Source organism: Podarcis pityusensis (genome assembly GCF_964106645.2).
Source record: "Podarcis pityusensis genome assembly, chromosome: 13".
NCBI lineage: Eukaryota > Metazoa > Chordata > Lepidosauria > Squamata > Lacertidae > Podarcis > Podarcis pityusensis.
Window position 1 is genome coordinate 16,121,365 of NC_138038.1, and position 12,429 is coordinate 16,133,793.

The 12,429-nt window shown below is 45.1% G+C and overlaps 1 protein-coding gene across 1 annotated transcript in view; it reads left to right on the forward strand.

Moving 5' to 3' along the window:
* The window catches only part of LOC308460291 (uncharacterized protein), a 226,847-nt gene that overhangs the window by 136,113 nt on the left and 78,305 nt on the right, over positions 1-12,429 (forward strand). Inside the window, exon 22 of the mRNA XM_080976430.1 lies at positions 4,660-4,887. Within this exon, the coding sequence (XP_080832556.1) occupies positions 4,660-4,887 (228 nt within the window). The remainder of the gene's footprint in view (positions 1-4,659; positions 4,888-12,429) is intronic.

The window sequence follows — 12,429 nt, forward strand, 5'->3', positions numbered from 1 at the left end:
TCCTTAAAACACTTTATGCCTCTAATTATAGGTATTGTTTGGAACATAAAAATCATCTTTATAACTGTGGATATATTCTCCCCCACAGGGACAAATTTAATTTCCCCCAAGTCTCTAATTCTTTTTTTTTTTATTTCCTTCCACTTCTTCCCATAATTGTCCTTATATAAGTTTATTATATTCTTATTGGTGATCCAAACCCCCAAATAATTTACCTTTTTGGCTGCCTTTAAACCTGTTGTATTTTCCAGTTCCTCTTGTTCCAACTTACGTAAATTTTTCGTTAATAATTTGGATTTTCCTTTATTCAGTTTGAACCCCGAGACCTTCCCAAATTCTTCCAGTTGTGCAAGCGTTTTTTGGATACTTTCCACTGGGTTTTCAGTGGTTACGATTACATCATCTGCAAAGGCTTTAATTTTATAGTATCGAGTTCCTAGGTTAATTCCTCTTATGTTTTTATCCTTTCTTATTGCTATTAAAAGTGGTTCCAAGAAGAAGTGAGGAGAGAGGGCACCCCTGTCTTGTCCCCCTTTCGATGCTGAACTCTTCGGTGATCTCGTTATTTATTAGCAATTTTGCTTTTTGGTTATCATATATCGCCCTAATTCCATTAATTATTTTCTCCCCTATGTCCAGACCTTTGAAAGTTTCCAATAGGAAATTCCATGATACTCTATCAAAAGCTTTTTCTGCATCAACCAATAACATGGCCATCTTTTTACTTGGTTTCATTTCCACATACTCCAACAGGTCAATTATTATTCCTGTATTGTCTTTTATATGTCTATCCGGTAAGAAGCCCGCCTGATCTCTGCTGATTATTTTGTTTAGAGTCTTTTTTAATCTATTAGCCATCACCCCAGCATAGATTTTATAGTTTGCATTCAACAGGGAGATTGGTCTATAATTTTTCATGTCTGTCAACTCCATTCCCTGTTTCGGGATTAGAGTGATCAGTGCTTCTTTCCATGCTTGTGGTATATCTTTCCCTCCCAGTATATTATTCATTATTCTTTGTAATATAGGGAGGATTACTTCTTCCAGGTTCTTATAGTACATTAATGTGATTCCGTCAATACCTGGTGATTTGCCACTCTTCATTTTTTTTATTACTTGTGCTATTTCATATATTTCTATATTGGAGTTTAGGGCCTCAGCTTCTTCTTTTTCAATTCTTGGTAATTTATTTTGTTGTAAAAACTCTTCCATTTTATTAACCTCTAATTGTTCTTGTTTATACAAATCTTTATAAAAGTTTAAGAATTTTATTTTTATTTTTACTGGGTCTGTTATTTCCTCCCCTTGGTCCAAAATTTTATTTATAACTTTTTTTGTTTGCTTTTCCTTTATCATCCATGCTAACAACTTACCGGGCTTATTGGCAGATTCAAAATACCTTTGTTTTGCCCATTTAATTTTATTTTCTACTTCCTTATTTAATATACTAGAGATATGGGATTGCAATATCTTTATTTTTTGTAATATTTCATGACTTTTTGGGAGCGGGAGTGTGGGAGCGGGAACTACTGGCCATCAAGGTGGCCTTTGAAGTCTGGCGCCACCATCTTGAGGGGGCACAACACCCGGTGGAGGTGAGAACCGACCACCGGAACCTGGAGTACCTCCAGACCACCCGCAAGCTGAACCAAAGGCAGATCCGGTGGGCGTTGTTATTTTCCCGGTTCCAGTTCCGGATCCGCTACATCCCTAGCTCCCAAAACCAGAAGGCGGATGCCCTGTCCCGGAAACCTGAAGACAATGCAGACACGGTACAGCAAGCAGTACCCACCACGATCCTACCACCGGCTGCATTCCTGGCCACCCAGGAAGCTGAGCCACTGCAGGCTCGGGTGCGGGAACAGCAGCGGATCGACGCTTGGGCCCAGGAACGACTCCGGGAACTGGCCGAAGAGTCATGCCCTCAGTATCAGGGGCTGGTCTTGCAACAGGGCCTTCTGCTGCACCACGGTCGCCTGTATATCCCGCCAGGGCCACTGCGGGCTGAGGTTCTCCGGATGCCCCATGATGCCCCAGTAGCGGGACACTTTGGGCGGTATCGGACCACCCATCTGGTAAGCCGTGAGTTTTGGTGGCCCCACCTGAAGGCTGACGTGGCTCGCTACGTTGCTGGTTGTGATGTCTGCCGGCGGGCCAAGGGCCCTACTGGGCGACCCCCCGGCCTACTTCAGCTGTTGCCAGTCCCACCACGTCCTTGGCACACGGTTTCGCTGGACTTTGTAGTGGACTTACCCCCGTCTCGTGGCTGTACCTGCCTTCTAGTTTTCTCCGGCCATCTCAGTAAGATGGTGCAGTGTGCCCCCTGCCCATCCGTACCCACAGCTAAGGAAATCGCTCTGCTGTACCTTCAGCATGTCTTCCACCTGCATGGCCTACCTGAGCGTGTGGTGTCCGACCGAGGCGTTCAGTTCACATCCTGGTTCTGGCGAGCATTGCACCAGACCCTCGGGACAGAGGTCTGTCTCTCATCAGCCTACCACCCACAGACCGATGGCCAGACGGAACGGGCGAACGCAGTGCTGGAGCAGTACCTTCGGTCTTACTGCAGCTACCAGCAGGATGACTGGATCGACCAACTAGCATTGGCAGAGTTCGCCTACAACAACGCGGTGAATGCGTCCACCCAGCAGACCCCGTTCCAGGCCAGTTACGGTTATCATCCACGGCTGTTTCCGGATGTGCTGCCGGCATCTGCGGTCCCTGCGGTGACGGAGTGGCTTCAGGAGCTCCAGTCCCAGCAACAGCTATTGATGGAGCAACTGCGCCAGGCCAAGGAAGCGTACAAGGCCTAGGCCAACCGCCACCGCCAGGTGGGGCCAGAACTCCACGTCGGTGACCTGGTATGGCTCTCCACTCGCCACCTCCACCCCTCTTGACCTTCACGGAAGCTGGACGCCCGTTTCACCGGCCCATTTCCTATCGTGAACCAGGTCTCGCCTGTAGCATTCCGTCTCCAGTTGCCTGCAACCCTGAAGGTTCACCCGGTATTCCACAGGTCCCTTCTGAGTCCGGTGGCCCCACCCGACGAGTTCCACCCAAACCGTCCCCGACCGCAGCCAGTTTTGGTTCGGGGGGAGCCTGAGTACGAGGTGGAACGCATTCTGGACTCCCGATACCGCAAGGGAAAGCTGCAGTATCTCATAGACTGGAAGGGGTATGGACCGGAGGACCGTTCCTGGGAACCAGCAGCCAACGTCCACGCGCCTGCCTACCTCCGAGATTTCCATGCGGCGTACCCCAGCAAGCCGGGTCCAGACCCTCGATTGAGGGGGGGGGCTGGGAGGGGGGATGGTGTGATGGCCTGGGATTCCGATTCAGAGGCTGAACCGGAGGATTCCCAGCCTGCACAGGAGTCCCCGCCTCCAGGGCCGGCTGAACTGGGGCAGGGCCTTGATTCTGAAGCGCCTGCACCTGTGCCGGATCCTCAGGAGCAGGCACCAGGTGAATCCACTCTGGCTCCGGAGGTGGTTGAGGACTCAGTGCCTACAGGTGAGTCTCCCCCTGGGCCCAGTAACCCTTCGGCCTCTCCTGAACTGCAGAGGCTCAGGGCAGAGAGGCGAAGGGAACTGGTTTCTCCCAGGAGGAGTGCTCGCCTTAAGGCCAGGAGAGGCGGGTCTCCTGGGGGCCGGGACCGCCCCTGGCCTCAGAGAAGATAAAGGCCAGTCAGCCCGGTCCCAGGTTGTGGGAGCAACGTCGTCGATGAGCTGTTTCAGCCAGCATCCAGTCCTGTTCCCCCAGTGTTCCTGTCCCTGCCTGGCTTCCTGCTTCGGACCTCACCTCGCTCCTTGAGAACTGTTTCCATACCAGTGACCCAGGACCGGACTTTGACTACGCCAACGGTAACCTTCCCCCCGGGACCAGCACATCCAGTGTAAGAGCACATTCTCCCCTTGTGTGCAGAAAAGCTACTCATGGAGTAAGACAGTGAAGTGCCAGACCTGTCCCATTTTTGTGTGAGCAACTTCCTTTGCATGCAGACAACCTGTTAGTGGGGTCTTGGAATACAACCGACCCAACCCTGCACTGTGCAGATACAATCCTGCACTGTGCTGCTACTTCCAAAGCATCATCACTGCACAGAAGTTACAGGGAGATCCCAGCCTAGACTGAGACGAGTAGGAGACAGCTGGCAGGTGGACCTGGAGAAAAAAGTAGCTGTGGCTGGGGAAATGGGATGGGGAACAGCAAGGAAGAGGATTTTAAACCTGTTTTTTAGTTTTTGCTGAGCTTGCTAAACAATATCATTCTTGTTGGACTCTTTGGTGAGAGAACCCCAGAAGAGATTTAACATGGCAACTCATGCAGCAAATAAAGGCATGAAATTTAGGTGTTAAAACCTTAAAATGTACCCCTTCTAGTTGATCCCAAAATACACCACTTCCTTAGCACGAAGGCAGGTTACATAATTAATGGGTTGTACATTGTTTACTTGCAAAGCTCTTCAAAGGTCAGATTCATGTGCTTTTCCATACAGCAGTCAGTTGTGCAGGCAGTCAAACATAGCTTGGAACAAAAATGGCTACAGTTCCTAAAATATTGGTATAGAAAACACTGTACAGACAGACTTGCGGCATCGTGAGTGCCAAAAAGGGGAGACATATCCATTACCTCACAGTTACTATTTTTCTTCCAATGCAGCTCCATCCCTTCCTTAGGACTGTCTCCTTCAACAACTCTGCCGGAGAAACTGTATCTTTTGGTGAGAACAAGGAAGTAGAAGCTGGCTTTGATATCACCAACATGGTCACTTTTCCAAATAACTCCTTTGTGAGGGTCAAGGTTGGAAGGGTGGGTGTAGAGGCTACACCTGACCAGCCATTCACCCTTGATGACAACAGAATGGTTTGGCACAGAAGCTTTCACCAGGTGGGCCATAATTCCTACATCCATGAGATATAGGAAAACAATGGTATTGCACTTTTAGATTTTGCTCTGCACTACATAAGAACATAATGTGAGCTTGCTGGATCAGTCCAATGGCCCATCTTTGACCAGGATAACACCCATGGCCAGTCTTGTCTTGCATCTGGATATGGCATGCATGTGACTGTTAGCTTGTGTGTCTCTCTATCCCAGGGTACTTCATGAGTCTCTTGTCAAGAATAAGGGGTTTGTTGCTCCGATGGGAAGGAAGCAGGTACTATGGAGTTTGTGGACAGCTGTTTTTCTCATCAACAGTGGAATGAGGAAATTGATTTCTTAGATTGAGGAAGACTCAAACAATGGGGGCCAAAGAATTTTTTAAAAAATCAGTCGCCCCCTCCAAGGAGGCTCTCTTCCCTACATATCTTTAGTCGCCAGATGAAAACATACCTCTTCTCCCAGTTTGTTGTCAGATTAAAGTATCTCTGGCCTTTTGATCTGTGGTTGATATTGTTTGGGTTGTTACCATGTAAGGTACAGGTAGGTAGCCATGTTGGTCTGCCGTAGTAGAAACAAAATTTGAAGAAGTGTGCATGCACACAAAAGCTCATATCAGTAACAAACTTAGTTGGTCTCTAAGGTGCTACTGGAATGATTTTTTAAAAATTTTGTTTCATGTAAGGTAGATATTTATGGTTTTATACAGAAAATGACCCTGTGATCAGAGGTAAGGAGGTATATAAAACAAACAAACAAACAAACAAACAATCCTGGTTGTCAGAGTAGCCAACTAGATACCTGTGGGAAACCTACAGGTTGGATTTGAGCACACGATCACTCTCCACACAGTCTCCAGATTTGTAGCTCATTCTTGGGACTATGAAGACTTACAACACCTTCTAAAAATGACACCAAAGAAGGATGTTCTTCTCATTATAGGGGATTGGAATGCTGAAGTAGGGAGTAAAGAGACAAAAGGAACAACTGGCAAGTTTGGCCTTGGAGTTCAAAACGAAGCAGAGCAAAGGCTAATAGAGTTCTGTCAAGAGAACAAGCTGGTTATCACAAACACTCTTATCCAACAACACAAGAGAGGACTCTACACATGGATATCACCAGATGGGCATCAGCGAAATCAAATTGATTATATTCTTTGCAGCCAAAGATGGAGAAGCTCTATACCGTCAGCGTGATCACTGCAAATGGTGACAGCAGTTACGAAACTAAAAGACACCTGCTTCTTGGGAGAAAAGCAATGACAAACCTAGACAACATCTTAAAAAGCAGAGGACGAGATGGTTGGATAGTGTTCTCGAAGCTACCAGTATGAGTTTGACCAAACTGCGGGAGGCAGTGGAAGACAGGAGTGCCTGGCGTGCTCTGGTCCATGGGGTCATGAAGACTCGGACACGACTAAATGACTAAACAACAACATGGGGACAATAGGAGCTGTGCTGGTGAAGATGAATTCTCAATCCTCTTCCCCATTTGCATCCTCATGCATTCTTCCTGAATGCCTGAAAGGGGCATTTTTTTTAATTAATTAAATTAAATTTTGTTTAACAATTTAAAATGCTCATTTTGTTGTTGTTGTTTAGTCGTTTTGTCATGTCCGATTCTTCGTGACCCCATGGACCAGAGCACGCCAGGCACTTCTGTCTTCCACTGCCTCCCTCAGTTTGGTCAAATTCATGCTGGTAGCTTCGAGAACACTGTCCAACCATCTCATCCTCTGTCGTCCCCTTCTCCTTGTGCCCTCAATCTATTCCAACATCAGGGTCTTTTCCAGGGAGTCTTCTCTTCTCATGAGGTGGCCAAAGTATTGGAGCCTCAGCTTCACGATCTGTCCTTCCAGTGAGCACTCAGGGATGATTTTCTTAAGAATGGAGAGGTTTTATCTTCTTGCAGTCCATGGGACTCTCAAGAGTCTCCTCCAGCACCATAATTCAAAAGCATCAATTCTTCGGCTATCAGCCTTCTTTATGGTCCAGCTTTCACTTCCATATATCACTACTGGGAAAACCATAGCTTTTACTATACGGACCTTTGTTGGCAAGGTGATGTCTCTGCTTTTTAAGATGCTGTCTAGGTTTGTGATTGCATTTCTCCCAAGAGGCAGGCGTCTTTTAATTTCGTGGCTGCTGTCACCATCTGCAGTGATCATGGAGCCCAAGAAAGTAAAATCTCTCACTGCCTCCATTTCTTCCCCTTCTATTTGCCAGGAGGTGATGGGACCAGTGGCCATGATATTCGTTTTTTTGATGTTGAGCTTCAGACCATATTTTGCGCTCTCCTCTTTCACCATCAATAAAAGGTTCTTTAATTCCTCCTCACTTTCTGCCATCAAGGTTGTGTCATCTGCATATCTGAGGTTGTTGATATTTCTTCCAGCAATCTTAATTCCAGCTAGGGATTCGTCCAGCCCAGCCTTTCGCATGATGAATTCTGCATATAAGTTAAACAAGCAGGGAGACAATATACAGCCTTGTCGTACTCCTTTCCCAATTTTGAACCAATCAGTTGTTCCATATCCAGTTCTAACTGTAGCTTCTTGTCCCACATAGAGGTTTCTCAGGAGACAGATGAGGTGATCAGGCACTCCCATTTCTTTAAGAACTTGCCATAGTTTGCTGTGGTCGACACAGTCAAAGGCTTTTGCATAGTCAATGAAGCAGAAGTAGATGTCTTTCTGGAACTCTCTAGCTTTCTCCATAATCAAGCGCATGTTTGCAATTTGGTCTCTGGCTCCTCTGCCTCTTCTAAATCCAACTTGCACTTCTGGGAGTTCTCAGTCCACATACTGCTTGAGCCTTCCTTGTAGAATTTTAAGCATAACCTTGCTAGCGTGTGAAATGAGTGCAATTGTGCGGTAGTTGGCGCATTCTTTGGCACTGCCCTTCTTTGGGATTGGGATGTAGACTGATCTTCTCCAATCCTCTGGCCACTGCTGAGTTTTCCAAACTTGCTGGCATATTGAGTGTAGCACCTTAACAGCATCATCTTTTAAAATTTTAAATAGTTCAGCTGGAATACCATCACTTCCACTGGCCTTGTTATTTGCAGTGCTTTCTAGGGCCCATTTGACTTCACTCTCCAGGATGTCTGGCTCAAGGTCAGCAACCACACTACCTGTGGTGTACGAGCCATCCATTTCTTTCTGGTATAATTCCTCTGTGTATTCTTTCCACCTCTTCTTGATGCCTTCTGCTTCTGTTAGGTCCTTACCACTTTCGTCCTTTATTATGGTAATCTTTGTACGAAATGTTCCTTTCATATCTCCAATTTTCTTGAACAGATCTCTGGTTCTTCCCATTCTGTTGTTTTCCTCTATTTCTTTGCATTGCTCGTTTAAGAAGGCCTTCTTGTCTCTCCTTGCTATTTTTTGGAAATCTGCATTCAATTTCCTGTATCTTTCCCTATCTCTCTCGCATTTTGCTTGCCTTCTCTCCCCCGCTATTTGTAAGGCCTCGTTGGACAGCCACTTTGCTTTCTTGCATTTCCTTTTCATTGGGATTTCATTTCCTTTTCCTTTTCATTGCTGCCTCCTGTGTAATGTTGTGAGCTCCATCCATAGTTCTTCAGGCACTCTGTCCACCAAATCTAAATCCTTAAACCTATTCCTCACTTCCACTGTGTATTCATACAGGATTTGATTCAGATTGTATCTTACCGGCCCAGTGGTTTTTCCTACTTTCTTCAGTTTAAGCTTGAATTTTGCTATAAGAAGCTGATGATCTGAGCCACAGTCAGCTCCAGGTCTTGTTTTTGCTGACTGTATCGAGCTTCTCCATCTTTGGCTGCAGAGAATCAATTTGATTTTGATGCTGCCCATCTGGTGATGTCCATGTGTAGAGTCGTCTCTTGTGTTGCTGGAAAAGCATGTTTGTGATGACCAGCTTGTTCTCTTGGCAGAACTCTATTAGCCTTTGCCCTGCTTCGTTTTGATCTCCAAGGCCAAACTTGCCAGTTGTTCCTTTTATCTCTTGATTCCCTACTACTGAGGGGCTCATCTTCCAGCGTCATAACTTTTATATGCCTGCTGTCTTTCTCCATGGAGTTTTCTTGGCAGGGATACTGGAGTGGCTTGCCGGTTCCTCCTCCAGGTGGATCACGTTTGGTCAAAACTCTCCACTATGACCTGTTCATCTCGGGTGCCCTGCTCGGCATAGTTCATAGCTTCTTTGAGTTATTCAAGCCCCTTCGCCACGGCAAGGCAGTGATCCATGAAGGGGAAATACTCATTTTAACATCCTTATAATATCAATGACTTCCCTTCTTCTCTTTCCATGGTTTCTTTTACATATCATAAATCCCTGCATATTTTGTATTTATTAATTTATAGACTCTGCATCCCACCTCAATACTTTTAATTTCCCTATTTGTCCTTATATTCTGAAGCAATATTTCTAATGTCAAAATAAACAGCAATGGAGATAGGGGACACCCTTGTCTTGTTCCTTTTTCTATTTTGCATTTGTATAAAGGAATATTATTTATTAAATTTTTTGCGGATTGATTGGTATAGATCACTTTAATAGCAGCCAGGAAAGAATTACCATTTTCTCTAATAATTTAATAAAAAATGACCATTAAATATAATCAAAGGCTTTCTCTGCATCTAAAAATATTAATGTGGCCTGTTGTTCATTTCTTACTTCCACATACTCTATTAACTTAATTGCATTTCATACATTGTCCTTCATTTGTTGGCCTGGTAGGAACCCGGCTTGGTCTCCGTGGACTGACTCAGTCAATGTCTTTTTTAGTCTGCTAGCTACAATTGTAGCAAATAGTTTATAGTCACAGTTCAATAAAGAAATAGGTCTGTAATTTTTTGTCTTTGCTAAGTCACTATCTTGTTTAGGGATCAGGGTAATAAATACGGGTGCATTCAAACCTGGCAGATTTTCTTTGGGTACTCGGGGTATGTTACAATCAATCAAAAAAGATTCCATTTTCTCTCAGTCCTCTTTTCCACAGTGATATAATGAAGTATAATTTTTTTCAAACACTTTCCGTATTTCTTTTGGGTTAATCAAATATTTATCCCCATCTATTATATTATTTATTGTCTGATCCGTTCCTTCTTTTTTAAGTTGCCATGCAAACAGTTTACCAGGCTTATTGGCAAATTAAAAAACAGTATGTTTCATTACTTTAATTTTCTGTTCAAACCTTTGATTAACTAACCTTGAAAATTGTGTGTATTTTTAAAAAAAACAACACATGAAAAAGAAAATGAGTAGCTTGGCACCGAGTTTTGAATGAGTAGTTTAGTGTCTTCCTACTGCTGGCTGGAAGAGAATGGAAACAAAAAGTGCTAATGGTTTCTGTGTGCTAAAATGTTTAAGTGTTTCTTTAAATGGGCAGGTTCCACCCCTTTCTGAGTGTAACCCAAGTTGCCCTCCTGGTTCCAGCAAGGAAAAGAAGGAGGGGGAGCCATTCTGCTGCTATGATTGTGCTCCATGTCCTCAAGGCAAGATTTCAATCAAGAAGGGTAAGAAACACAAAAGATATACTTTTCAAACATCAGTAATGTTAGAAATTATGGAAAAGTTATGGAAATATGCATTTTTTATACATTTTGTTTGATTGGAGAACTGCACCATTTTGGGGGGAAACTCTATTACACTTTGTGTTGGTTCAAGAAGTACAATTTACATAACTTTCTCATCCAAATGTCAACAAAATCAAATTTCTCCTCCATCCCTATTGGCCCACAGCCCCCATAAAGGACTATGGACGTTGTCCTCGCCCCCCCCCCAAAAAAGATTTGTCACCCATGATATACTGCAGACAATGCTGAGCTGAATGGACCAGTTATCTGAGTTGGGATGACACATTCCTGAGTTCCTGTTCTGAACAATTATAATGCGAGGCTGATTTGTATTTGTACTTACCAACTTTGTCCATCTAAACTGCACAACATGGTTTATGGGGAGTTAGTAAGCCATCACAGGACACCCCACACAACCAGTAGCGGAGGAAGGAGGGTGCGGACCACCCTGGGTGTAATCTCTGAGCAGGCTGACATGGCCACACCACCCACCACCCACCCCCAACGCTCGCCGCACTGGCAGCGCCCTCAGAGGCTTGCCACACGGGCAGCTAGCAGCGCCCCCCCACTTGCCACTTGGGCAGTGGGCCTCTAAGGACGCTTGCCATGCGGGCGGCTAGCCCAGCCCCTGTGGACTGGCTAGTCCCGCCCACATGCCGCTCTGGGTGTCAGAGCAAGTAGCTCTGCCTCTGCACATGACCCAACACAACGTGCTGAGGTGGGGTTCTCAGGCATCACTCTCAATCTGGTTACTCTGAAAATAGCTGTGATATATCCAATTTAAGCTTATGAGTTCCATAGGGACACCATTAGTAGCTGCTTTGCAACACATCTGAAATCTGAATGTATTATGTTCTCTCCAGATATGGATGACTGTGTTGCATGCCCTGAAGATCATTATCCCAACATGGAACAATCACAATGCATTCGAAAGACCATCAGCTTCCTGTCTGTTAAAGAGACTCTGGGGATGAGCTCAGCATTGTTTGCTCTTTCTCTCTCTCTCCTCACACTGGTGGTCCAAGCCATCTTCATTAAACATCAGGACACACCACTTGTCAAAGCAAACAATCGGGACCTCACCTACACTCTCCTCACTTTCCTCCTGCTCTGCTTCCTCTGCCCGTTGATCTTCCTCAGCCCTCCAGAAAGAGTGAGCTGCCTGCTCCGACAAATGGCTTTTGGCCTTGTTTTTACAGTTACCGTTTCTTGTGTTCTGGCCAAAACGATCACGGTGGTTCTGGCCTTTGTGGCCACCAATCCAGGATCCCGAATGAGGAAGTGGGTGGGGAAAAGACTTGGAAGCACCATTGTGATTTCTTGTTCCCTTATCCAAGTGGCCATTTGCAGTGTGTGGTTAGGAACCTCTCCCCCACTCCCTGATTCTGACATGCACTCTGTGATGAGGGAAATTATTCTAGGCTGCAACGAAGGGTCAGTCACCCTGTTTTACTGTGTCCTGGGCTACATAGGCTTTTTGGCCATTATCAGCTTTGTTGTAGCATTTTTAGCCCGGAAACTGCCTGAGAGCTTCAATGAGGCCAAATTCATCACCTTCAGCATGTTCTTGTTTTGTAGTGTTTGGATCTCGTTTGTTCCAGTCTACCTGAGCACCAAGGGGAAATACATGGTGGCTGTGGAGATCTTCTCCATCTTGGCCTCCAGTGCTGGGATACTGGGCTCCATCTTTGCTCCCAAATGCTACATCATTGTGTTGAGGCCTGATCTTAACAGCAAGGATCAGTTAATAAAGAGGAAATAATATATTATACCATCATCTTTTGGGGTTTTTCCACCAAACTATGAGCAATATAATTTATCTTTATCCACATCATTAAATTATGTTGTATTTTATATGTTGCAGTTGCTATATTAAAATCCCCTATGGTTTCTCTGAGACAGGAGCCCCTCATCTTGTTTTAACCCTAAGGCTTATTTGGAAACCAAAAAACTTTTATGAGTACCATAAAATATTGAGACTTGACTAG